Source organism: Thermothielavioides terrestris, chromosome 3 (genome assembly GCF_000226115.1).
Source record: "Thermothielavioides terrestris NRRL 8126 chromosome 3, complete sequence".
Lineage (NCBI taxonomy): Eukaryota > Fungi > Ascomycota > Sordariomycetes > Sordariales > Chaetomiaceae > Thermothielavioides > Thermothielavioides terrestris.
Window position 1 is genome coordinate 3,705,145 of NC_016459.1, and position 25,575 is coordinate 3,730,719.

The window sequence follows — 25,575 nt, forward strand, 5'->3', positions numbered from 1 at the left end:
AGGCAAGGCTAATAGCTGTACAATACCTTCTCTTCGTATTGCGGCTAAGCGGTTCGGCTATAGTAAATCGTAGATCGCTATGTATCTTAAGGCTCTTTGTAATACTGGCTCGCTAGTACTAAATACCTGTTGTATCGCTAGGCAGCTATATACACTTATAGATATAGAAGATAGTGCCCTCGATATATATATAGAGTAGCTATCCACCTTAGGATCCTTGTCTATATAGGATCTTATTGAGGGCGCTACGAATTACCTATAAATACGCTATATTCCTCCTATAAGCCCTATCAACTATACCTAATAGGTATATTAGCAGTTCGATTATCCTATATACTTTATAATGAGTAGGAAGCTAGTAGAGGCTATACAACTATCTGTTTAATAATAGATCGATAAACTAAATAAGTTCTTCGACTACTATAAAGATGCTATTAAGAGGTTCAAGATTATAGTAGCTAGTTGTTAGAACGTCGACGAGATAGGCTACTGTTTAGCGATATTGAGTAGGAAGTTCTAGATCCTAGCTATTAAGACGAAGAAGAATAAAAAGGTTAAAGGTTGTTCTTTAATACTAAAGGTCTATTATCTACTTATTATACTATTTTCTTAGTTAGAGCTCCCCAACCTCTATAATAGGGAGTCGATAACCTTGATTAGTTATACTAATACTATTGGCAACGCTATACCTATATATAGTATCTTTAAGTAGTAGCTAAACGAGAACTAGAACATCGACGGCCTTGATAGTGAAATACAGTTCAATGCCTTAGAAATAGCGTTTAATAACTATAATATTATAGCCAACTAGATCTAGCACTTCAATAGACACTCCTTCTAATACTATCCTATCGTTTAGGTATACGAGCTTATATTTAAAGAGTAGTTTAGCTATAGTGTATATAGCTTCTAGAGCCTTGACAATGTTGTAGAATCTAAGTAGAATAATATACGTCCTAAGGATTATATCTACCACCTATTAGTGATAGATAGCTTCTTAGAGTACTATACGTTGGATATCTACAAATACTGCCTTATATACAACATTATTATTAAGTTTCTACTACTATATTTATTGTATAAGATATAACTAATAGATATAGGCGTATTCCAACACATTAAGAAGGTATATCAAATACACCTTCGCTAAGTAGTTCGCTAAGGCGAGCTAACCTTTATACGTATATAGTTCGTTGAGAACCTCTAAGTTCATTGCCTTACCTAGAGCTAAACCTATTACTAGTTCTAATATACAACTAGCAAATCGTTGATAAAGGCTTTACAAAGAATAGGATCATCTTTAGCTTTATAAGGTCAAGGATATAGCTATCGAACTATACTATCTATATCGCTAAGCTCGAAGATGCTAACCTCCAAGCCAATAGCGTAGTATATCCTTCGTTACTTCCAAAGCAAGATCGCTAGGAGTCGGCTACTAAAGGCGTTGAACGCCTCTAAACCAAATACAACGATATATTTAGCTCCCTAATACGCTATTACATTATAGATATCGCTACTATAATATAAGAAGGTTAGCTTGTATAAGAGCACCTTACTATATTTATAGCTAACAATAAACAATAGCTAGTATCGTATACTACGAAGTAAGCTAAAGGGCGTTTAGTCTAGCTATCTAGCGCTATTATTACTAGCGTATCTATCGAAGATATCTACTATATATAGGCTACTTACGATCGGAGGTATATAGAGGCTATTACTAAAGAATCTTATAAGGTAATAAAGAACATTATATATATTAGGGAAAAGGAGCTTAAGAAGGAGTAGATAGAGTAGAAAAGGATATTAAGCAACAAGGTTATAGGCAATAGCCGCCTATAGATAATAACCTTCGAAGAATTCCTTAAAAAGACTGGCTAGACCAACGACATTATACCTTTTAATCCCAACGACTGTTTAATCTTTAATATATAGTATAGCGAGGATCCTCTATCTAAGCCCTTCTTCTTTATCGATATAATAAGCAAAGAACTGGATACCTATAGGCTAGAGCGACTACTATACGATTTCCTAGTGCTAGAGCTAGAGCCAATGCAATGTAGTATCTAAATAGGCGATAAATAGGAGCTACTTACCAACGAAGATAATAGCTTCTCCTAGATATAATCTAACGACGATAATACCGATAATAATACCGACGATAATACTGATTCGCCTCTACTATATAGAAGCATTTACAATAGCGAAGGCGCTTGCCAACTGGCCTACAACAGGATCAATAGGCTTATCGCAAAGTGGTAGGCATATAAGGCGAGGAGGTACGTAGCGTAGGAAGCTCAACACTAAGAATCTATAGCCAGGGAGGATCGTGATAGTTCGCTATATATATAGATACGCCTAGATGGCAATAGCGAGCCAGTATCTATAGGTTTAGCCGCCTTGTAATAAGTAGGTAGCAGTTAGAGGCGCGTAGTTAGGGGAGCAGTCGAGGCGCGTAGTCAGGGTATATAAGCTGGCTATATATTATATAAGTATATTTCAATTTGATCTAGATCGAATTTTATTGCGTTTTTAAGCTTTTTGAGCTATCCTACGCATTTGTAGGGTAGTCGAATTGATGCGGTTGCGAATTGCGATACCTTGTGCCAGGACGCGATCATATACAAAAATGGGTGCGGAGGTGTCCGGTTTTTTTGGGGTGTCCGGCAATTTTGTGCCCCTCTCTTCTGGAAGAAGAGAGGGCTACGAAAATACCCACTTTTCCTTTGGCCCTCGGGTAGAACTGAGAGTTCGGATGCAGTCCCGTTGATTCTCCGGAAGGGCTGGTTGCCGGTGTCGTAATTCACTTGAGTTGCATCGAAGGTAGGACAATTCCCATCAACTTTTTGACTCGACAATTGCTGGTAGTTGTATGTGAATCCAGCCTTCTTCCCTCCCCGAATGTCTCTTCGGCTTTAAGGGCATTTTTATCCGCGATATTGGATGGAAGATAAGGCACATCCACCGCAGTTGGGCCGCTGCGGCCAGCCTGCACAGCCTCGGTTATGGGAACGTTTCAATAGTGTACTGCAGTTGGTGTTCAGCTAAGGCTGATTGGGAATGCAAGCAGGTCACGCCCCCTGCCATTCGCCCTCCTCACCATTCTCAGTTAGGCGTGTTTTCAGTTCGTCGTCGGCCACTGGATTGAGCCCGCAATGAGGCTTTGATGCCACACCGTGCCACCGCACCAGGATTGCGCGGTAAAGCGTCAACCGCGGTTCCGGGGCCCGTTATCAATGATCAAGCGCCCCCTTGCCCCTCTTGGAAAATTTACGAACCTTTGACGACAACTCCGCTGGTGATCTTGCGCTCAATTTGCTCCTCTCGCCAGTCTCGCCAGTCACGATGTGGGGTCCCGGTGGACTGTCGTGTATAATCCGCTTCATCTGTCACGTTCCCACGGGCTTCGCGGGCATCAACGGCCTGATCACGTACAACAACGTCCGAGGGTTGGGCGACATTCTCAATGTAATCCCACACGGCGCGGAGTTCGTTCGAGGCTTATCATACGTGGGACGAGCGGTATGCGCAATCTCAGGAGTGCCGCTGGTCTCCAACTCAAGAGCGCAATTAACGCTGACAAACGGCCTAGGGGACTGCCACATTTGCCTGGAATTTCTTTCAATTTGCGGTGTCCCCCTTCCTGCGTGGGAACCTTCTCGCGATTACGGGGCTAGTCGATCTGGCCCTGGCTGGTCTTCTCGTCGCCGGGGTTGTTCTGGAGCGCCGATTCCTCCCCGGCACGTTCAGCGGCTGCAACGGGGCCTCCAACTGGAACAACGCCACCGACGGCCGTAACTTTTTCGTTGTGGCGAACGGCACAGATGCGTTTGGGAGCGATGGTCCCAACAGCATATGCCACAACATCGTGCAGATTTGGGTCATGGCGATTGTGGTCATGTGAGTGAGAGGCTTCGTCGAGTCCATCCCTCCCGTCCTAGCCATTTTCCTGCTAACGCGTTTCTTGGGTATTAGCATCCTGTACCTGCTATGCGGTGTCTTCAACATACTGCTTGGTTTTGGGGGGGTTGCTCACAGCGGTCCTGGATCCAGAACGGCTTTTGGGCTCCCTCCGCAATACGACATCGACCTTTTCGGATGGATGTTCGGCCCGCTGCGTTGCCTCCTGAAGCCCGTCGTCTACGTCTACAAACATCTCCGCGCATCCTTGTACTTCGCCTGCCGATATGTGTCAAAATACATGTCACGAAAGAAGAAGTTAACGCTCCGACCTACCAAGCATTTACGGCCGCCGAAGAACGCAAAGGGCGAGTCTGGAAACCACGGCGGTCCCCGTCTCCCCTTGGAGCTGGCGATCATGATTGTTCGGGAGCTTCACTACGCCGACCTGGTCAACCTCAGCCGGTCCTCGAAGGCTCTACGCGCCGTCTTCTTCGGAAGTCGGAGCCCAGAACAGGCGATGAAGGACCTGCGCCCGTTTGTGTGCGGAGGAGAGATTTCGTGCGCGCGCTGCGCCGTCTGCAAGATCCAAATTTGTCCGGTACAGCACTGATTGTCTACTTGGCTTGTCGAGGATATCGAAATCTAGGTTTGTTGCTAACATATCCTCCACCAGGGATGCGAGCACCGTGCGCTGATTCCCCTGTCCGGCGCCTTTCGGCACCTCAGAGCCTGCCGCCCAGCTTGCTCGAGGTGCTTCTACAAGAACCACTGCGTGCAGCGGGTTACTCCCGCCGACTACGCCAGAGCCCGGGGGAGCAGCACGCGGCGCCAATTCGATCCGTCCTGGGTTAGCGAACTACGGCGCTATTTCCAGTGGGCAAGGCAAAGGTTCCGCTCTTCAAGGAATGTGGAGACGAACAGTGTCGGAGCCTACGACGTGTTGGACGAAGCGATCTGCCAGAACTGCGCGACGCTGTGGAGGCGGGAGATGCTGGCCGAGGTGGAAGCGGAGAGCCTGAGAGAGCTTCAGCTGGTAGCGGGCCGTAAGCTGGCTTGTTTCAGATGCCGGACGCCGTTGACGGGTGGTACGACAACCTGAGCTCTTTTTTGCCCATTACGGTTTCGGGTAGCTCTTAGTTGCTCCCGAGACATTTCCTTTGCTCCCGAGTTGCTCCCAATGTCCTGATTAGGGAAGAACTAACTCGCATTGTTGAACAGGAGTGAGATGGTGGGTGGACATGAAGGGGTGGGAGTGCAAATGGGACGGTCATCCTGGGTGGGCACCGGCAACCTGACGAAGGTCGGAGGAATATGTTGATATACCTATGTGGCATATTCCCTTGGCAACATGGGAAAAAGTTGGAAATTCCTGGGTATTCGGCGGCTCAGTTGAAGACCGGAAAAGGGCTCAGTTGGGAGCTGGCGAGACATGACTGCTGCTGTATTCAGAAACTATCGCATGAGTTCATTATCCAAGGCGCAAACGCGAGAAGACAAGAAGTGTATGCCATCTGAGAGACATAACCCGCCGTCACTAGTAGTACAGGTGCCTGCCCCTCTGTAACCAACGCAGGGGCTACGCAAGGCCATTGGCGCCGTGGAAAGAATTGAGCGGGCTCCATCAAGGTCTCCTGAGCTCGCGATAGCACATACCCTGGTCAGATAGATCTCCGACGTCTTCATTATATGCTAGAGCCGTTCACCCACAATCTCTGCCCTGACTCATCATCCTCCTCCAACTCACTATGCAATGGCAACGCTGCTGTCTGTATCTCGTGCCATGACCCGAACCTTGGCGTCTCTGGCAGTGCACAATTGCAGTTGCCGCCTCGGCAGACGCGGCACATCGCTCGCTCAACGTTTAGTTGGACGAGATCCCTGTTCACTTTTCTGGGCCATACATAGCCGCCCCCGGAGCGACGGCAGGAGGCAGCGATGCATCGTGGCCTCCGCGATAGCCCAGAAGTTGGCGTCTTTAGGGGTTGAGGCAGGGGAGAACACGATGATAGCATATGTATGGGGTAGCGCCAGCTCACGGCTTGCTCCCCTTCACGGCCTTCCAGACGCAGGGAAACGCCGCAGCTGCTAGTCAGGACCTACGACATAAACAAAAAGCCAGCGCCACTGCGATAAAAGTTGTTATTGGTGGCCAAGGGACAAATGTTCTGCAGGATGTTCGAGGGCGGCTATCAAGCATAGGTCCCCCTCTGCTCGCCTTTCCTCTTTCTTCACTGTAGGCCGCTCTCTCAGCTAAACCCCTTCCTTACGCGAAAACGATAATCCACGTCAGATCCCACTTTCACAGTCAGTTGGAGATCATAGCCTATGCTCTCCCCTATGCACGGAGAGTGGTGGTGGGGACGGGAGCAGGAATCCGCACCCCCGCAGACATACCGGTTTGTTGGCCACGTCCCAGACCCGCAGATTTGCACGTACTTAGTTCAGGATTACTGGTCGATGGGTCAAGCCGCGTGCTACTATTGGAACGGTCCCAGGAATGTATTGCAAACCAGGTAGCAGAGGACGACTTTACGAATATATCAATTTTGAAGGAAGGAAAAGAAAGAAGAGAGAACCTGCGGCGAAGAGATACGTGGCTAAGCGGGCAGGATCTAGCCTCTTGAATGCCTACGGATTCCTGCCGCGGATGGCTTCTGTGGCGGTGGGTTGGACCAGTGGGGAAAATATTCCTTGTCCGGAGCAAAGACGTCCAGCTACCTGTCGGTGCAGTCTGGCCGATGTCGAAAGGTAGCCCTGTCGTAAACGTCCCTGTTCATGAAGCGATCTTCGCATATCTCCTCGGAAACGGGACAGACGAAATCATCGTAGTCGAAACATCCGCAAGGTGACTGATCCCGTATCATCTCTCTTTCCACCAAAGGAGTGTGGAATCCAAGCGACTCCCTTCCAACCAGGTTTTCAGGGCGCCCATTGAATACCTGCTCGAAGCCCAACGGTCCACAATATCGACTCTGCGGTAGATGAGGAGTTCAATTTGAATCGTTGCCCAAAGGAGGCCAAGTTTCAGGCTTTCCGCAGGGCAGCTCAAGCCACTCGGTATGCGCTGAGCTCATAAGCCTTCCATACTAAGGTCACAGCCATAGCCCTGGCCAGGGCCGTCAAAGTGTTCCTTCGAATCAGCGTCTGAATCTCCCTCGAAGTCGTCGCCCTCAGACTCATGGCCGGAGTCAGCAGCATCTCGTTTGGAGTCACTGTCTGTCACGCTTCGCCAGGAGTAAAACTAACACAATGCACATCCAGCCTGTCCTGACTTGCCGTCCGTACTCCAGTGGGTGGCGAGGTCATGCGGCACCGCGAGCATCAAAATAGAGGCGTCCATGCGTTGGTGGCAGCATCTCCCGGGCCCCGTACGCCCGAGGACATCCTCAACCGACATGACTGTCGTCAACGAAGCGCGGGCTCCGAGGCTCAACAGACAGACCAGGATCTCCATCGCGACAAACGTGGCCTCCCAGGCATTCCCCGGCATGCGAGGTAAAACGCCACGCCGACGAGTGTGTGAAGCGGCCCAAGCTTGAGTTTCAATCCGCAGTTAGTACGGCATCGAATGAACAGTCCGCTCCGCGCATCGATGGGCGGGGAGGCAGGCCAGCCCCTGATGGCGATTACGCTGTGGCAGAAGGCATGCTTTCGCTTTGTTGGATGCGGGAGTATCCGTGCCGGAAGAGGGCGCGGACGTCCGGTGAGTTGGCATCCCATCTGCCCCAGATGTCCTTTTCTTCTCCTGGAGAGTGGTCTGGTGGGTTGAGTCTCGCACTGACGTGCTCGGGCCTGACGCTCCTGTGCGAGAGAGGGACGGTGATCATGAGATTGTCCAGCACGGTATAACCCAAGTCGTCGCGGTCGTAGAAGATGAGGCAATCATTCCCGAATGCGGAAGAGAGCGCCATGATCATGCTACAGCACGTATAGCCACCGTCCAGGAAGGAGGCTGTCAGGTAGAAGGGAAAGATCTCATCGATCCCGCCCAGGAGTCCCAGTGTTTCGCTCCGCAAACGGTCCAGCATATCGACGTTACCAGCCATATATAAATCACAAGCTTTCAAATATCCACCCGTAGTAGCTACGAATCATGCTGCACAGAGTGTGGAAAACGATTCGGTTGAGACGGGCAAGTCACTGGGTGGCGTAAAGCAAAATGAGCTGTTGATGATAGATTCCGCCATCTCCTCTACAAACGACGGATGACATAGAGTGTTCCCGTTGGTGGAGTTTGCCACTTTGTCCACAACCGAGGGTCCCATATATCGAACCCAACCTATGCATCCACTGACGCTTCTTGAATTCCCATATAGTCGATGGAACAGACGTGAATGGACCATCGGCACAGCTATGTAGGACCCTCTAGTTTGTCCAGCCTGTCCGGGTCGCAGCTGGCCACATGGCGGATGCGAGGCTCGCCGGACTGGCAACATCAAGGGGGCCAAGCGTGAGGACGGATACCAAGCCTGCGGTCCACGACCCATCTGAGGAGCTCGACCCCAGTACTTTGTGACGGCGAAGGACTAGATGTAGAAGTCGTGGAGATAACTGGTCATCGTGCTTGGGGCAGGTCAGCTGGTAGCGCAGGGCAAGAAAGACGAGACAAGTTGCTCTTGTATATGCGGTCTTCATTCCATAGTTCTCAAGGAGCTCCATGTGGCGTCACTGTGAAAAGAGACTGGAAGTTAGCCACTTTCCTATCCTCGGCCTCGAGGTACCCTGCATAGGGGAGGTTCGTGACGAGAATCGGATGGGCTGTGGGAAGTAAGCCTGGGGCCCCGCCCTGTATGGGACAGAAGACTGACACACCAGGCGACATAAGCTCTGCCTTACGATGGCGGGTCTGACATCACAAGTATATTCATTTGTCTTCTGTCTACTGGTTTGTCGGGGTCGAGGTTGACAAGCGACGTGCTCATCCTTAGGCACCGAGGAAGCTGACCTGGCAGGCGAGGCGAGGTCTGGAAACTATCTATCTCAGCGAGGACGAGAAGAAGGAGGAGGAGGTTGAGGAGGCAAGGCGCTTTTGAGACCAAATTGGGGGGTGTGGGAGGTAAATGTAGAAGTGAGGATAAAGGCCTGCCGCTTCCAAAGCTCTCATTCCAGAAGACTTTTTCGTGTGTGTGTGTGTGTGTGTGTGGGGGGGGGGGGGGGGGGAACATCCATGAGAATGGCAGCGCCCAGGGGCAGTTCAAGCTCTTAGGTCGATCCAAGTGCTCCGGGGAAGGAAGAGGTGGGGGGGGGGGTGTGTGTGTGTGTGGAACTCCTGCCGATGAACGCATCTGCGGACGCCCCATTTAGGTGCTGAACCAGTTTCGATACTGGACTCTCTGCGCTAACGGAATCCGGCAAGTCCGGGCGAAATGGCTGCAGTCCTAGTACCGGAGGCCATTGGCACCTACGCAGCAAGGAAGGAGTCCGTCGTTGACTTTCATGAACGCAGCCACCTGGCCCGTGGTCATTGACTGCCCACTGGGCTCGTATTTGCCCATGTACAACTGAAGGATGGTAGGCTTGAGGCATTCGCACCGCTCCTTGTGCAGAACGTCTAGGGACTTCGTGTTGTGAGAACGAGGAAGCAAATTGTCATGGTACATAGAATAAGACAAGAGAGTAGATTAAGCCCGGGTCCCTCTTCCACCGTCCCATTCTCCCGCCTGTTTCTCCCGTCCCTCTCAGCACACCGCATATCTACCCCTGCCCCTTTCTTCTTTACTGTGGTATCCTTCGCATGGCCGAGTCCTCTTCTGGCCTTTCCCATTCTCATTCTCCCCTACGTGCGGCAAGCGCGTTTCCAAACAGCCCCAGTGAGGACGTGGCAAACCTCATCATCGAAGCCATCCGCATTACCACCTTAGCTAAATCATCTCGCAACAGAAGCAACCCCGATATTTGGAGCACTGCCGCAAGGGATGGTTCCCCCACTCCCGTTATGCGTCGACATGAATCCTCTCTTGATGTCCCTAGCGGTAGATCGATCAGGGCGGGCAATCCGGAGAACAAGAACGAGACCAGAATCAACGACGTGCGTGGGATTGGCGCGCAATTCTCGTATGGCCCGTGGGTTTACCTCCCCTACGAGCAGAACCGTCTCATCTTGTTCAATGAACTCATTGCTCTTACTGACACGAATGCTGGATTAAAACAAGTGCCGTCACCAACCCCCCGAGTGCTATATATGAAGCTGATCTTGACCTGACCTGGGACTTCGCTTCTGTCCTTGAACAGTGCGATGCAACACGGCTAATCAAGACATAAGGGCCATGGAAATGGTGTTGGGGCACAATGAGCAGCAGTGACTTCAAGGTTGGATGTTAGTGGCACTGACATTACATTATATAAAACGTGTTTGATTCCATCAACGAGGCAGTATTCCGTTCTGCCATTCAAATGTGGTCCTTATCGTTTAGGCTGAACTAAGTAACACTCGCTAGTCAAAGACTCAGCCTTCAGCAACATTCCCAAATTGTGAATAGACACACGAAGCAGAAGCACTCGGCTAGCGAGTAACACGCATGACTCTAGTATACATAGCAGAATCCAATTGCAGTGTCTTCTCTCTCCATTCGAGTTGCTTGCGCTATGCCAATATGCTGCTCGTCGAAGCAGTCACAAACGTGACCATAGCATTCAACAGGGTGCGCAACAAGACAAGAAGCAAGGCAAGCTCCGAGGATCATGTAATAGTTGCCTGTGCTGGGGAGTCTGCGCCTCGCAGATGTTCCCGCACTTGGTCGTGGAAGGTTGAAGTGAGGTTTGGTACGTCAGCGGCGATGGACGGACAGAGTCGAGCTCCAAGGGAACTGACTGTTCATAGACTTCGTCAGAGCCCAGCACGCAGTCCATCGTTTGTGGATCATTGTCCTGACACTCTTGGACCGCTCCGTAAGGGAAGACCTTGCTCATTCACCGCAGGCTGGACCGCCTCGCCGAGGCCTAGCGCAGTGGCACCTTGCCCCAGGCTGGTGCGGCAGTCCCGATGAGCTTTGCGATTATGCCGAGCTTGGGGTCCTGGACGAAGTACGAATTGTCGGAGTGCGGGGATTCTCTCATTAGTCGGGACCCGTCCGCCGCCCGGCGTCTTGAGGATATACTGGGAGCGTTGGAATGGGAAACTTGGGGTGGCTTCTGGTTGCTGTGCATTGGGTTCCTGATCACGCTATGGGCGAGGCCTAAATCTCCGGCGCCTGGGATCTTGCACTGGGACAAGGAGGAGGCACAAATGAGCAGCCGACTATACAGGCCCATCTCATCTGGGGTGTTATGGAAGTGGCATAAGTTCATCCTTTTTCGAAGACAATGGTATCGCCTTATCGGCTTCTGTGCTGTCCTCGCTGCTGCGTTAGATCTCCTGCCACTACCAGCCCTCTTGAATCATCCTCCTTTCGCTTGTTTATCATCCCGAAATGCTCCAATCTACGGACCTCTTTTTACGAAACGTTGGCCGAGAACTGCGACACCGTGAAGGTGGCCGGTCCGCCCGTGAAGGGTTCCGTGCCGATTTGGAAAGCTGGGATAGCTGATGTCAGCGGCAAACTCTACACCAGAGGAATAAGGGCGACCCACTAAGCAGATTCTGGCTGCTGGCGGGGAAGCCCTGATTGTTCTGCAGGTAGTTGAAGAAGTCCTTGACGTTGGCGCTGAAGCTGGTGACGGGGCTCGGCGCGACGAAGCTGAACACCTTCATGGCGCCGTTGTAGCCCACCCACAGGTCCCAGCTGCGGCCGCCCACGTTGACCGTGCCGACCGACGAGCCGATCGGGGAGATGCTGCCGTACTTGGCGAGCCTGCATCATTTAACCGAAAAGTGGAGTTGCGTGTTAGCACCTGAGGTTCCGAACAGGGCAGTCGTCTATCCACAAGGCACGAGGGCAAGAGGGCAATTGGCCTGACCAGATCATGAGCTCGTAGTCGCCGCTGCTGGTGGAGTGGTTGGGGTCCGCGGCGGTGAAGATGTCGTACGCGACGTCAGCGCGGATGTTGGTGTTGCTGTACGACCACGAGACCGACGTCTGTATGCTGCTGATGGAGGAGATCTTCTGGCCCTTGGTGATCTGCCTGCCCGAGTAGGCGAAGCTCTTCACGTTGTTGTCTCCGCCGTTCCACGTCCACGTCGTGTGCCATTGGACGCCGCCAGAAGAGCTGCCGTCCACGTACGTGCCTGGGTAGGTACCAAGGAGGTGACAGGTCAGCCGCATATGGAAGAGGTGGCCATGAAATAGTGGCAATCTCGAGAGCAGAGGGGGCGTGAATGCCGGAACTTCGACGTACACTGCGAGCCTGAGGTGGCTGCGCTCTCGCCCCAAAGGTTGTTGTTAACCTCGTAACCATTGCCGGACCAGTAGCCATACTGGTCGCAGAGTGTTGCCTGCTGCCTGGGTTCCAGAGACCCCAGGGGCGTCGCAGCTGCGAGCGCGGAGACGAAAAGAAGCAGTTTCATGTTGTTGAAGGACAATCCCAGTCTCTCTCGAGTCTTGGGCGGTGAGGAGTGAGGGACAGACACATCGTAACTGGAGTCCGACCATATGTCTTTAAGACCTCCCGCAGCTACACAACAGGTCTCATTCACATGAACGGTGTTTGGCTTCGGCACAATGTTGTGGATGGGCCCACATAAGCGGAAGGGTCACACCGTTTTCCGGGTCCGGTCCACGAGGTAACATCGTGTCCTGCGGTCCCCACGGGGGTCGGAACCTGGGCCGCATCTCCCCCGCGCTCGGCAATGTTGCGAGGATGAGCAGAAGCCGATGGCGATTGCCGAGTCCTTCATGCACTTTATATTCTCGGCCGGTTCGCGGTGGCTTTCTCGGAGCCTGAGGCTGGAGAATAACTCACCAACAAGAAGAGTCAACGGGCCTTCGATAACCTGTTCATGTCATAGGCTGCTCGGGCCGCATGGATACCTGGCATAATGAAGGAGCAAGACAGCCAGTGTTGTCAGATGTGGATGGAGACTGCTACCGTCTGCCGCTACCATTCCACTCCATGCGGGCGAATGAAGTTTAAGGATGGACGGCTGGGCTGGTAGACTCGGTCTGTCCTCGGTCCATCGGGGGAATTCGGTCGATTGGCGCGCTTCAGGATCTGCCAAACACCCCTGGCCAGGCGTAGTATTGGTTATCTGCGGAATACCTGAGTGTGCAAGAGACCACCTAGACATTCGCTCCACCTCACCTGTGATTCCTCTCAGGATCAACCCCAAGCAAACTATTCGATGACCTGTGTTCCTTCATGTTAAATTCGAGTTCTGTAGCTCGATCGCAGTTGTTCACCAGCAGGCGTGTGTCGCGGTTCGTATCTGGGACGTGGAAAGATCTGCGGAAACTAGAGCGTTAGTCAAAACCCGAGAGCTGAAAGTCAACTGTAAATGACACTCATACCTCTCTGTTGTTTGCCAACGCGATTGCATGCACCGGAGGGTCATTCCTAACTGGGTCCATGGTTCAAGAACCTTTCACAAGGGCGGCGACAGACTTGGTCAGATAGATTAGAAACGACTTCCTTCAAAGGCGAGCTCGGACTCGCCCAGGTTTAGGTTTAGGAAGTTCAGCGTTGCGCAAGAGCAACCGCTCGGCTGCGCGTGTCGACGAGACCTCGTGCCACGTGAAAGACAGCTACGTGTGTCATAGAAAATGCGGGATGCGAAAGTTGAGGTGAGCATGGTCGCTTGGTGCGAAGCGATTGATGCCACGGCGGAGCCAGGTGGGGTGCCGGAAGTGACTCAAGTTCTGTCTGTTCGATTATCAGTTAAGGTATCTCATCGGTGTTTGGCATTTGAGCCCGGAGTCCGGGAAGGGGCAGCAGCAGCGGCAGATGATAAAAAGGTCACCGGCTAAACCCCCTTCTCGGTCGAAGGAAGGTAGCCGGCTACGAACCCACGGGAGGGTTTGCTTCACTGGAGGATGCGCGCGGCGTCGGTGGTCGACGTCGCCGGCCCGAGTCAGACCCCCTGGGGTGATAAGGGCCCCATCAGCTTTTTATCCCAAGCGAAGTCTCGGACCGGAACCTTTCAATGAAACGTCGGGAGTCCCTCCCTCCGGACCTTTGACGACCTCCATTGACCGCTCCTAGGCCACGGGAGGTGGTCGATGATATCAAGCCTTGCGAAACTCCTACGCAGCATTCCGTATAGTCTCCAACCTAACCTCACCTTTCAGCACGCAATTGAAGGAGCCAAGCTGACGCCCACAGCCAATCTTTCATCTACGATCCGCTTCCCACTAACCTAACACACCCAAGCGCGATGTTGTAGCAACAGCTAGTTTTACACTAGCGATTTCCATCTCCCAAAGGGAGCCAAGAGAAGAACAGGATGTGTCCGTACCTTATTCTCCAATTATGTCAGCCCAGGATACTTCCACGCACCCGGCAACCCACACACCCAACCGTTGCTAATTGAAACCTAGTGTATGCGTACAAGCACACGGACCACGTCCTGTTCTTGCGATCGTGGACCGACTTGAATGATTTTTGTATTAGGAAAGCTGGCATCTCGAGTCTCGACTAGGCCATCGCGGCAAGGACCCAGCTGGTCCCTGGACTCCACCTCAGCTCAAACCCGCGAGGCCCAGATGCGCTTAAACAAATGGCAGGCAATAGTGCGGTGGATAGACAGAGCTGAACGCAGGGGTGGCATATACTTGAAAAAAGAGCGAAAAGGTCATCGGAAGTGCTTGGATGCCCTTGCTCTTCCTCATTGCATCTTTTCGCCTCTCTTGTCGTGGAATTTGCGCTCGATTCCCGGCTTGATTGCCTGCCACTCATTTCTGTCGCTCGTTTCTGTCTCCATCGCCACAAGATGCGATCAGGTGCGGTTGTTGTGGCCCTTGCCACGGGGATGTTGCCCGCCGGTGTGCTAGGGGCTGCCGTCAACCTCGATGTCTGCTCCGTCGAGTCTGTGCTCCGGTACTTCACCTGCGGCAAACCGGTTTCCGAGGCCTGCTTCGACAACCTGGCCGAGCAGGCGTCCGCTTGGTGCGCAAGCTACTTGTCCATCGCGCCCGTCACCGTGTACCAGTCCACGGTGACCCCGGTGTCGACGGAGTTGGTAACCGAGACCGCAACCGTCATCACTACGGCGGTTGAAGTCGAGTCCGTTCCCTGTTGTTGTCACTTAACGCTCGCCCCGAGCAGAGGCTGATTTCTTCTTGAACAGTATCACGTCAGTCGAAGTGCAGCAGACTACCACTGTCACTGACACGGCCGTGGCCACCGTGACGGAGACAATAACGGAAAGCGGATCGGTCATCGGCACCGTCGTGCGGCGCCGTACACTTACTTTCAGCTCCACAGGCTCGCCCGCGAGCGGTGGAACGAGTACGACCCTTCCGGACACTACTGGTTCCCTCCCTGTCGTGACTGGTCCGCCTGCGGTGAGCGCTACGGCCAGCGCTACGGCCAGTGCCACTGCGAACGCAGCGCCCAGCTGCATCGACCTAGCCACGAGGCATCTACTCCGCCATCCGGCCTCGCGGCTCTCCCGGGCTTGCAGCTGCCTGAGCCCGGAGCCGTCAACCGTCACGCTTGACGCCACCACTGCTGCCGTATCGACTGTGACTTCCACAGAAACCAGCATCCTTGTCGTCGTTGAGTCCGAAACGACCGTCTCAACCGATCTGGCCACTTCTGTGGTTACCCAGGATGTCACTGTCACACAGGTACGACGCCCGTGCCACCTCCCTGCAGACCAGATCTGCCCTTCACTTCGACTCTTGATCATTGAAGTGGCTAACTAACGTGCCCGGCATGGCAGACCGCCACGGCGACGGCCACCGTCTCCCCCCCTGGCCCCTGCGACTTCAGGTACAGCACCACCGTCGACCTGTCCCAGCTGCAAAGCCGGCTGCAAGGTGTGCCCGGCATTGCGACATCCAAGGCTTGCTGTCAGCTGTGCTACACCATCATGGACTGCGCCGCCGCCATCTCGCCGGCGGACGGCGAGTGCAGCCTGCTCATCGTCCCTGCATCGGTTTCCGATGTCCCCCAACCCGGACAGTGCCAGTACGGGGAGATGGCGTTGAATGGCGTTGCCCCGGCCGCGGACGGCGAGTTGTTCCTGGGCCCCTGCTGGGCGTCTTGATAATGGAGCTTGACAATGGCCGGCATGAGGCGTCCTCGGAGCTTCCCTATGCAGCCGAGTAGTTGAAATCGTAGTTGGTAATACGTATTGTATTGACGACAATCCGATTGATGATCTGAGGTTTGATTCGTGAATGACTACCTGGTATCCGAATTACGAAACGACGTTCCGCGGGCTGCTGGCGATCGCGTCACGAAGGTCCTGCCTGGAAGCACCAGCTCGGAAAAGCAGGATATCGCCTGTTGTCCGAAGGGGAGAGATATCGTCCGATTTGAAATAGGCCATCTCGGTTCGCTTGGTCTTGGCTCGCGGAAGGGTGGAGGTCCAGAAATGCTGGGCTTTCCAGTGCGACAAACCGCTGCTCCCATCTCAGCAGGTCTAATTATGACCCCGCCAACAATCGCAGCGTCAGTGGTTTAGTGGTAAAATCCATCGTTGCCATCGATAGGCGCCGGCTTTGATTCGCGGCTGACGCATAGCTTCGGGCTAGGTCCGCCATTGCGCCGGCACAGCACCTTCTTTTGCTCGAAGTCCAAGTGAGAAGTCCACTACGGCTCTTTCAGTGCAGACTTGGGTTCTTTTCGGGTGGAAGTTGCTGGACACTTCCCTCAACGTGCCTGCGTTGTAACTGCTACCTTTCCCTCGTTGTGTTTGGCTTGATGCCCAATCCTGGGATCCAATACCCCCTGTCGAGCCATCCATCCTCGATGGTACTTGAATTCCTGCAGTTCGGTCGTTCATATGACTCCTTGTCCCCAAACGGCCACATGGGAACGAAACAGACCTCGTCGTACGCGCATCCCGCACACTCTTTCCACTTGCTCCACCTCAGCTTCCCCATCAGCCCCCGTATGGTCCGCTTGGCGGCATCAAGCGAGCCGTCGTCCGCCTCCGGATCCTCCACAACCAGCTTGCGCACCTCGAAGAGCGCGGAGCAGATTGCGTGGGTGACCGTCTCGATAGCCGTCAGGATCAGCTTATCCTCCTGCGTCCCCGGAACCGCGCTCAAAGTGTAGTGCCGTGCACAACGTTGCGTCGCATTCTGAAATCCCTCGTCCTCGACCGCGTAGTCGATGTGCGTGTCCAACAGACTGTTCACCTCTGCCCGCATCATCTCCAGCGATTCGATCCCCTCCGCCAGATACCTCAGCCGGTCCGCGTACCGCGACACCACCAAGTCCACCACCGCCTGCCAATCCACCACGCGCTTCTCCCCCATCCTCGCCCTCTCCGTCATAACCTCCGCCACCCTGTCCCGAATCCCCCTCAACTCCCCATCCGACACCCGAACCAACCTCGGCAGCCCCTCAAACCTCCCATCCGGATTGCCCAAATCCACCTCATAGAACAGCGCCGACACCATACTCGACCAATCCACCACCACCCGCCCGCCGCCAATCCCGCCATACCGCGCCGCCACGGCCCGCACAAACTCCCACGCCCGCAGCCCCCGCAGCCCAGGCCACCGGGCTACATCCGGCCGCTGCCGGGCGTCGAGCAGCTCCATCGCGCCGTCCGCGAAGTCGCACCGGATGACCTCGAAGCCGGCCTCCATGCGCAGCACGCCGCGCAGCAGGCCGCCTCCGCCTCCGCCTCCGCCTTCGCCGCCGCTGCTGCTGCCGCAGCCCCACGCGGCCGCCAGCGCGCACAGCTCGGTCGCCCGCCCGTACTCGTCCCACACCCCCGCGCTCCGGTTCAGCCGCAGCAGCAGGTCCTGCGTGTCCAGCGTGCCCATCGCGGTGTTCCCCGCCGACATGCCGTCCACGTAGAGCAGGTGCAGCGGGGCGGTGGTGCGGTACAGGTGCAGGTAGCCGTGGGCCGGGAGGGGGTCGTCGTCGTCATCATCGGGGTCGTCGTCGTTGTTGTCTGGGGGTTGGGGCAGGGGCTGGGGATGTGGGGAGTCGTTGATGGGGGGAGAGATAGGGTCTTGGAGGAGGGGGTGTTGTTGTGCAGGTGGGGAGAGGGGGGTTGGAGATGGTGAATGTGGTGGCGGGGGTGGGACGGCCTTGCGGCTGCGTCGTCGCGGGCGGGCGAAGTTTTCGGCGTGCTCGATTTCAAAGGCCAGCCATTCTGGCCCCGGGGGCGGGTCTGGGCTGTCGGTGCCGTGGTAGAGGATCACGCCGGGGGGCACGGTGACCAAGAAGAACGACATGCCGTTGTGATTGAGGGATGATCCCCACTGGCGCATGGCCGAGTGGACGGCGTTGAAAATAGCGAAGGCATTTTGGCGGGCAGCAGCCTCGCTGGGACCGAACTGCGTGCGGTTGGTGGTGGGGGCCGATGCTGCAAACGCGAGGCACGCAATGGCGGTCAGATAGGCGGCAGCAAAGAAAGCGGCGCGCGCCATGTCGCAGACCGACAGCCTGCCTCGCTAAATATGACCTGCTCTGTTGATATACGGGTCAAGCTTGCAAAAAAAAAAAGTGGTGGTTTATCCTGTTGGAGACCTTTGCCGTGTGCTGTTCTGGTCATTTTTGCCTGGGACGGAGAGGATGACGAATCTCGCGCGACTTCTGCCATTGGGCAGGATCCGATAAGTCCCGACGCAGTGTCACAACGTCAGCCAGTGACTTTGCAGATTGCAGGGAGTCAGCGGAACGGGCCAAGCAGAGCGTGGAATGGGTAAACAGAGTAATTGATAACTTTGGGTCACACCACGCCCGACTCAGTGGCTCAACTTCAACCCTCCACTGCCTTGATGCGCTGCGCCTGGAGCTTCAACGTGGCCTCGTTGAATTCCTCGTCTTCCGTCGGCAGCTCCAGATGGAACTTGGACATTTGCGCAGCTCCAATGTCCACATCCCCCTCCGTCTCAAACGCCAGGATGTGCCCTCCTCTTTGCCTGTCCTCGCTGATAAAGTGGAAGTGATCGCCCGCCACATTAATCCCCATCACATACTCCGGACACCGGAACCCGACAATCGTGCCCTTGACTCCCTCAAACGTATGCGTCGTCTGCCTCGCGCATACATCGACCATGCCCTCCCTGGGTCTGAGTTGTCCGCCCGCTGTCCGGACGTTGACCGTCCGGAACACGCCATCCATCCGCACCGCAATGAAGTGATTCCGCGCCTGGGGAAACAGGCCGGTAAGCAGGGCCTCCACGCCGGCCTTTCCGACAACCGTCGCCCGCGTCGCCGTCGTCGGACGGAAGCGCGTCACGGTGGCGAAAGGCGTGACCGTCGCCTCCGGGTCGGCGATGTGCACCACGGAGCCGTCCGCTTTCATCTGGTAGACTTGGCCATCCAGCACGATCATCTCGCCCACCATGTTGCGGAACGTGCCGAGCCCGTGGTCGCCGTGCTCGAGCACCCGCGCGATCGGCGTGCCGTGCGAGGCGACGCCGTCCATGAGCGCCGAGATGATGGAGTATTGGAAGACTTCGTTGTGGGCCATTTGTGCGGGACTTTGCATGTGGCTTTGTTTGTCCTTCCGTGAGCAGGTCGAGGATGGTGGCGGGAGATGGGCGACAGGAGTTGCTGCAGGTCCGGAACCGGCGGCCGGGCGAGCCTTCGCTGAAAGGAGCGACTGGGGTGAGGCGGAGCCTGTGAGTCGCGATCAGCGTCGGCAAGCGATGGTATTTAACTCCGTAAGAATGGCGGCTTACTCAGTCCACAGAAAAAACGAGAGGGGTAATTTCTGAGACAACAACGCATTCGAACAGTTTCTCGGATTCCGAAAACAAACCCGAGCCAGGGTTTGTGAGGGAGCTGCTGTCTGACTGACTCGAACTGGCGCAAGGTTACTTCCCCACTCAAACATAACATTGGGCTAGCTTTCTGTGCTCTTGAACGAACCACGATCGCGGCCAAACACGAGGCAGAACATCGACGCGTCAACGATCATTGGAGAATTGCATGCAGCAGCAGCCAGAACGACCGTACAAAATGGCGTTGTCTCAATCAATGCCTCGTATGCTCTGCTTCTCCCCTGCTGCTGATCTTGTAGGCTGTTTCCTAATCCATGAACTTAACCATGAACAGGCCAGTTAAATGATTACTAACACAACCTCTCAGGCTGCCCTGGCACACACTTGTCGCTCGTATCGGCTAGCGGGGCTCTCAAGTCCGTCGCCCAGTCATTGAAGGCGCAGCGATCTCACTCAGCCCCCCATGCATCACAACTCTCGGGCGTCGTCAACAACGTCAAATGCCTGACAGCTGCACTTGAGACAAGCATACATGGCCCTTCGTTGAGACAGCCATAGCCTTTCCGTTGCAGAAAAAAGAAGAACAATGCGTCAGCCGCGAATCGAACGCGGGGCCCATCGATGGCAACGATGGATTTTACCACTAAACCACTGACGCTGAGAACTGAATCGTTGGGTCGGCGACAGGGGATGTCCTCTGTTGTGTGGACATGGTGAGGGTCTGCATGGCCCGAATATACTGGAAAAGCTTGGTCGGAATCGGGTCGTCGTTAAAGAGGTCCCGCCAAGACTAATTTCGGAGACTGCCGTGAACAAGTAATTACAAATCGCGGGGCCGCCACGACTTCGAGCAACATCAACAATGTAAAATCGTAAAGACTTACAACAACAACTCTACGAAACCTCAACCAAATCGAAAAAAAAGAAAACAAGGATAACCTATACCCTAACTATAACCTATATCCTAAGCTTAACCTAAACCTTAACTAGCGAGGGGCTAGCGCCGCCCCCTGTACCCCTAGCGAACTAACCACTTAGCGATAGTGTAAACGCCTTGGCGATCGGGGCTATATAATAACGTTGTAAAAACATTGCCGACAATTGGCCGAAATTAGTCTTGGCGGGACCTCTTTAACGTCTACCTGGAATTAGGCTAAGTGGAGTCTCTCCAAGGTGCCTTAGAGGCTGGGACTGAGAAGACTATACTAAGTTAGCGAATCTTGTGCGTTTAGCTAAGAAGAACGGCTAACAAAAGAAGGAGTAGACAGAAAAACGACCACTAAACACCCCCTTCTGACGTATCCGCAGTAATAGGACGTTTAAGGATAGAAACAAGGTTGGCCTTAGAAACTCTACTCGAACATGGTTATAGCTACACTAAAGAGGTCTCGCTAAGACTAATTTCGGAGGCTGCTACTTATAAGTATTTACAAATCGCCAAGGCTACGACGACTTCGAGCAATATTAACAACGAACAATTATAAAGACTCGTTATAACAACTTTACGAAACCTCAACCAAATTGAAAAAAAGGAAAACCGAGATAACCTATACCCTAACTATAACCTATATCCTAACTATAACCCGAACCCTAACTAGCGGGGGGCTAGCGCCACCCCCCATACCCCTAGCGAACTAATCGCTTAGCGATAGTGCAAACGCCTCGGCGATCGTGGTTGCGTAATAACGTTGTAAAAACATTGCCGACAATTGGCCGAAATTAGTCTTGGCGGGACCTCTTTAGCTATCAGCCCCGAACACACAGAGCTCCGCCCCTTTCCCACCACACCCACGTTCCCACACCACAAACTCAGCCAAACTCGGAAATCTACTCATCAGCAGTCTCCCACCCCTTTTCAGCACATCAATCTAGCAAAGGCCGCTAATCTAGTGGTATGATTCTCGCTTCGGTTTCGCAAAGCCTGAGCACTCTTCAAGAGACGGCGCGAGCCAAAGCCGAGAGTCAACGGGCCAGGCTTGTGAGACGATCTGCGTACCAGGCACAACAGCCAGCTCAGCAAGCCGTCACGGCGAAGAATGCCCCCGAGCAAGCGACACAGGATCCTCCCGCACGAGATCCCTCATCAATTCCGGTTTCTGTCCCTCGAAATCGGCTACCAGGGTTCAAGCCAGCCAGCAGCTGGGTCTGGCAGCCTCAATACCCACTAACCCGACGGCTCAACGCCGAACCCCTGGAGATGCAGGTTCCGCAGATGCCACGGCGGCTGTCACCGCCGACGGGCACAAAAAAAAAAAAAAAAAAAAAAAAAAAAAAAAAAAAAAAAAAAAAAAAAAAAAAAAAAAAAAAAAAAAAAAAAAAAAAAAAAACAGGCAGCCGCTGCTTAACCAAGCACCTCGAAGGAAGGCCCCGGTGCGCTGCTCGCCATCTCGCCGGTTCACCCCCAAGCTGGGCCGCCCACGCAAGCAAAGGAGAGTTGGCTTGCTGTTGATGGCCGTTGGAGGGCGGAATCCGCTGCAATTCCCCTCTTGCTATGGGTATGAGACTGTGAGGAAGCGATGAAGTGGTTGGGCATTGGAAGCCACGGTTGCGAGTGTCACTTCTTGCCGGTTTCCTTCTCCTTTACTTTCCTTTCCTTTACTTTTCTTTCATTTTCTCCTCTGTCTCCCGTCCGGCGGGTCCGGCGGGGTGAGCTCCTCCTGAAAGACTTTACATAGCGATACCCCATGTTCATGAAACCGATAGTCAGATGCTTGATGCGTTTGATGCTGACCACATCGCCCCTTTATCACTGTTCGCACGGTGATGTTGTGTTTCAACGAGAAACAGGCCGAAAGGCCTTATACATTTGCTGCCCCAACGAACAGTTGTACCAGCAAACATCTGCCAGCTGGGAGATGAAGAAGAGTGGCATTGACAGCTTTGTGGCGCCGTGTGTGGCCAACCATCAGCAAAGCAAAAAGGTGTGGTGACTGCCTGCGTTGGTGCCTGCAGAATCCCGTTTCCACGTCACCCACTCAACTCAACGTAACACCAACATGTATCCCGCAGCAACCTCCACCGCAAAAGCCCCCTACTTGAAGAAACATCAACTTTGAACCGATTTCTCGACGCTCTCAACACAAAAACACCTCATTCAGAACATAACCCACGATGCAGTCCTCCCCCGACCCAACCCCGCAGCCCAGCCAGCCCTCCAGCCCAGCCCCCTCCCGACGCGGCGCGCGCCTCCCCAACGAGCCGCTCTCGCAATTCCTCGAGCGCCTGTCGCCGGCCGAGGCGGCCCAGACCACACCGGCACACCTGCTCCCGCCGTGGTACTGGATCGACAACCCGCATCGCAACACCGCGGACGGCGAGTCGGGCGACATGGCCGCATTCCTGCGCGACGGCCGCGAGCTGCTGCGCCGGTTTAAGCTCGCGCGGGCGCTGTGCACGCCGAATGACCCGCGCCGGAAGCAGCTTAGGGAGGGGCTGAAGGAGGATATTGCCGCGCTTGCGAGGCGGTGCGGGGTTACCACTGGCAAGGTAGGCACGTTTTGCTACGGTTACACAGAGGGGGATGGTTAACTTAAACTCGAGGGTGGGGGAAAGACGCTAATGTGTGGACAGTGGATGCTCTTTCCCAAGGTGGACGAGGTGAACGAGGTCTGGCGGAAGGTCTGCGAGGGCGTGGATGCCGACAGGCTTGGCATTGGAGCCAAGGTGTCGACTTCGGGGGAGGAGGACGGGGATCCGACGCGGTTGATTTGCGTGTACACGAAGGACTTTACGGATGTGGAGGATGTGAAGAGGGTGCTGCTCTCTCTGGTCGACATGGGCCTGGTCAGGGCGGACATGCCGCGGGGGATCATGTACAAGTGCGATGCGTACACGTACTTGGAGATCTACGGGAAGAACGAGTACGGGCTGCGGCCGAGCATCTACGGGAGTAAGGAGATGTTGGCTGGGAATCTGAGTTGACCTTGAGATTGTCCCGCAGTTCGCCGTACAGTCGAAGACGTATATCGATACATCTGTGATCACTGGCGAGTAGTGGCTTCCTTGAGCCTCTCTCGAAGCATCAGATTCTCCCGTTCCAAAGCTTGGAGGCGGGCCTCCATCTTGTCCACCTTGGCCTGCATGTTCTCAAGAATCAAGACGCGGTGCTGAATCCCCGAGATCTGCTCCTTAATGCCTTCGTAGCCGAGCATGGCGTGGACTGCATGTCCTTCGGCCTCGATCGCCAAGCTCTGTGCCTCACTTGCCACGCCATCCGCATCAGTAGCCTTGATATGAGCCTCGTCGGCCTTGGTCTCCGCCTCGATGGCCTTGCCTTCTGCCAGCACGACCGCGGCGCCCAGGAGAAGGCTGGAGGCCTTCAGCGAGCTTCCGTCGTTGAACGCCAGCTTGGCCAGAGACTCGATGTCGTAGTCAACTGTTTTAAGGAGGGCGGCGAGATTCTCCTCCGAGCAGTCATTCACCGCCTTCTTCAAGGCGGCAGCAACGACGGCCATATCGAGAGGCTTGTCTTCGGTCTCCTCGTCCTCCGTTTGAGCGGCCATGGTCTCTTCGGTATTGTCGCCTGCGGTCTTAAGTCCAGTCAGCAATGGAAACCAAAGCTGAGTAAGTCATCGCCCAGAACATCCCCGGCCTGCACTGCTGCACCTCGATCCCGGTCCGTAGCCCGCCCACGGAATCACCGAATGACTCGACATGGACGAACCTGGACTCAGCTGTACGCCGTCTAAGCCGCATGCGCCTGTCACCCCAGCCCGATGGCGCTCTCTCGTCTACCATCGTCGGCCAGCATAGTAAGAAAGAGGTGCTCCCGGGAAGCAACTGAGGGCAGGGTACGGCTGTGCAAGATCTGACGGACTAAGAACCACCCAGTCGCAGAGCCTGGTGCTCCCCCAGCCAGCCGTGGAACACGAGACCCCTCCGTCGATCGATTCGGCGCGCGTGGTCCAAATCGGGAGACAGAGATCGATGATTAGGTCTCGACGAACTGTGCAGAGGCTTAAATTTTCCGCCCCCAGGAGGGTTTGGCAGCAGTTGGATGCAATAGAGGGAGTTCTGGCGTGGACGCGACGCGGACTTACCATGTCAGTGTCTGAGGGCGCCGACGCGGCGGGGAGCGATTGATCAGTCGGCGTGGTGTCGGGGCCGACGTTCTCGACGGTAGCCTTTCCAGTTGACAACCGCGTCAGGAGCGTTGGATCAGAATGGACCAGCAGATGTGAAAGGCAGGCTGCGTGGCGCTGGGGAAAGCTGGGTGACTTGTAAACTCATACCTGCGCCGCTGCGAAGCTCCTAATGGGGATGTCAAAGTCGCCCTCGCCCTTGCCCTTGGTTCTCCGGCGCTTGCGGTTCCTTGTCATTTTGAAGATTTTCTGCAGCTCGATTTTGTGGTCAGCAATCGGGTCGTGGAGTTCAGGAAGTGAAGGAAGTCGCAGAGATGCTCAGTTTGTTGCAATCCGACTTGGGGGAAGCTCACTTGGGGAAGCTAACGATCGCTGCGATGGGGAGTGTGTTTGGGTTCGGAGTACCCGCATGAGAGAAATGCGATTGAATGCACTTACCGAAGATGTGAGCTTTGTGGCAGAATGTCGGTGCAATTAACTCAGTAAAGCTGAGGAAGTTTGCAAAGGCTTTGCCTCTGCGGCATACGAGGTGGAAGAGGTGTGTGGTGGAAAGAGGATGGAGGAGAGAAGAGCAGAGGACGGCGCAGGTCAGGAATTTATTGAGGGTGAACAGCGGGGCTGATTATTGGGCTTATTGAGCTATTGAGCTTCATTGCACAATAGGCACAATAGCAGATGAATAGAGATGAATAGAGGACAATAGGAAGCGCCGGTGCAGGTGCGAGGGACGTTTTTTTTTTTTTTTTTTTTTTTTTTTTTTTTTTTTTTTTTTTTTTTTTTTTTTTTTTTTTTTTTTTTCGAGCGCGTCACTGAGTTTCGAATCATTCGCGATTTTTCGTCGCGACTTTTTACCCCGAAGTTTG

At 54.0% G+C, this 25,575-nt stretch overlaps 8 protein-coding genes and 1 non-coding gene across 9 annotated transcripts; 3 read left to right on the plus strand and 6 right to left on the minus strand.

The window, feature by feature from the left end:
• Nucleotides 1-3,014: 3,014 nt before the first annotated feature.
• Nucleotides 3,015-5,270, plus strand: THITE_2117760 (uncharacterized protein). The gene is made up of 5 exons (XM_003654582.1): nucleotides 3,015-3,519; nucleotides 3,590-3,897; nucleotides 3,973-4,498; nucleotides 4,574-4,982; nucleotides 5,119-5,270. The coding sequence occupies exons 1-5, from the start codon at nucleotides 3,343-3,345 to the stop codon at nucleotides 5,193-5,195; spliced, it is 1,497 nt and encodes a 498-aa protein (XP_003654630.1). The 5' UTR covers nucleotides 3,015-3,342; the 3' UTR covers nucleotides 5,196-5,270.
• Nucleotides 5,271-7,526: 2,256 nt separating this feature from the next.
• THITE_2089792 (uncharacterized protein) lies at nucleotides 7,527-7,928 on the minus strand (the record flags this gene model as incomplete). Its single annotated transcript, XM_003654583.1, has 1 exon — nucleotides 7,527-7,928. The coding sequence occupies one exon, from the start codon at nucleotides 7,926-7,928 to the stop codon at nucleotides 7,527-7,529; it is 402 nt and encodes a 133-aa protein (XP_003654631.1).
• A 3,164-nt stretch (nucleotides 7,929-11,092) lies between these two features.
• THITE_2117762 (glycoside hydrolase family 12 protein) lies at nucleotides 11,093-12,519 on the minus strand. The gene is made up of 4 exons (XM_003654584.1): nucleotides 12,175-12,519; nucleotides 11,797-12,064; nucleotides 11,470-11,690; nucleotides 11,093-11,413 (listed from the first exon to the last, which is right to left on the minus strand). Exons 1-4 carry the CDS (start codon nucleotides 12,341-12,343, stop codon nucleotides 11,334-11,336), a joined length of 738 nt encoding a protein of 245 aa, XP_003654632.1. The 5' UTR covers nucleotides 12,344-12,519; the 3' UTR covers nucleotides 11,093-11,333.
• A 2,182-nt stretch (nucleotides 12,520-14,701) lies between these two features.
• On the plus strand, nucleotides 14,702-15,982 carry THITE_2089794 (uncharacterized protein; the record flags this gene model as incomplete). The annotated part of the gene is made up of 3 exons (XM_003654585.1): nucleotides 14,702-14,994; nucleotides 15,059-15,560; nucleotides 15,656-15,982. The coding sequence occupies 3 exons, from the start codon at nucleotides 14,702-14,704 to the stop codon at nucleotides 15,980-15,982; spliced, it is 1,122 nt and encodes a 373-aa protein (XP_003654633.1).
• A 402-nt stretch (nucleotides 15,983-16,384) lies between these two features.
• Nucleotides 16,385-17,741, minus strand: THITE_2117763 (uncharacterized protein). Its single transcript, XM_003654586.1, has one exon. It carries the CDS (start codon nucleotides 17,715-17,717, stop codon nucleotides 16,614-16,616), a length of 1,104 nt encoding a protein of 367 aa, XP_003654634.1. The 5' UTR covers nucleotides 17,718-17,741; the 3' UTR covers nucleotides 16,385-16,613.
• Nucleotides 17,742-18,589: 848 nt separating this feature from the next.
• On the minus strand, nucleotides 18,590-19,976 carry THITE_2117764 (uncharacterized protein). Its single transcript, XM_003654587.1, has 2 exons — nucleotides 19,590-19,976; nucleotides 18,590-19,527 (listed from the first exon to the last, which is right to left on the minus strand). The coding sequence occupies exon 2, from the start codon at nucleotides 19,376-19,378 to the stop codon at nucleotides 18,662-18,664; it is 717 nt and encodes a 238-aa protein (XP_003654635.1). The 5' UTR covers nucleotides 19,379-19,527; nucleotides 19,590-19,976; the 3' UTR covers nucleotides 18,590-18,661.
• Nucleotides 19,977-20,218: 242 nt separating this feature from the next.
• THITE_t101 lies at nucleotides 20,219-20,289 on the minus strand. Its single transcript has one exon. It is a non-coding gene; the product is annotated as a tRNA-Gly (tRNA).
• Nucleotides 20,290-22,802: 2,513 nt separating this feature from the next.
• THITE_14793 (uncharacterized protein) lies at nucleotides 22,803-23,540 on the plus strand (the record flags this gene model as incomplete). The annotated part of the gene is made up of 2 exons (XM_003654588.1): nucleotides 22,803-23,117; nucleotides 23,202-23,540. Coding segments are annotated over 2 exons (654 nt in total), but the record flags the coding sequence as incomplete, so codon positions are not given.
• Nucleotides 23,541-23,611: 71 nt separating this feature from the next.
• Nucleotides 23,612-24,949, minus strand: THITE_2089798 (uncharacterized protein; the record flags this gene model as incomplete). Its single annotated transcript, XM_003654589.1, has 3 exons — nucleotides 23,612-24,160; nucleotides 24,671-24,754; nucleotides 24,863-24,949. 3 exons carry the CDS (start codon nucleotides 24,947-24,949, stop codon nucleotides 23,612-23,614), a joined length of 720 nt encoding a protein of 239 aa, XP_003654637.1.
• Nucleotides 24,950-25,575: the final 626 nt, after the last annotated feature.

Bases quoted from the DNA above. Each gene is read 5' to 3' on its own strand.
- THITE_2117760 (XM_003654582.1), top strand. From the start codon at position 3,343: ATGTGGGGTCCCGGTGGACTGTCGTGTATAATCCGCTTCATCTGTCAC. The intron at 4,499-4,573 runs GTACAGCACTGA...ATCCTCCACCAG, and splicing joins GCAAGATCCAAATTTGTCCG to GGATGCGAGCACCGTGCGCT. The intron at 4,983-5,118 runs GTGGTACGACAA...ATTGTTGAACAG, and splicing joins ATGCCGGACGCCGTTGACGG to GAGTGAGATGGTGGGTGGAC.
- THITE_2117762 (XM_003654584.1), bottom strand. From the start codon at position 12,343: ATGAAACTGCTTCTTTTCGTCTCCGCGCTCGCAGCTGCGACGCCCCTG. The intron at 12,065-12,174 runs GTACGTCGAAGT...GTACCTACCCAG, and splicing joins AGCCACCTCAGGCTCGCAGT to GCACGTACGTGGACGGCAGC. The intron at 11,414-11,469 runs GTGGGTCGCCCT...CAGCTATCCCAG, and splicing joins CAGCAGCCAGAATCTGCTTA to CTTTCCAAATCGGCACGGAA.
- THITE_2117763 (XM_003654586.1), bottom strand. From the start codon at position 17,717: ATGGGCACGCTGGACACGCAGGACCTGCTGCTGCGGCTGAACCGGAGC.
- THITE_2117764 (XM_003654587.1), bottom strand. From the start codon at position 19,378: ATGGCCCACAACGAAGTCTTCCAATACTCCATCATCTCGGCGCTCATG.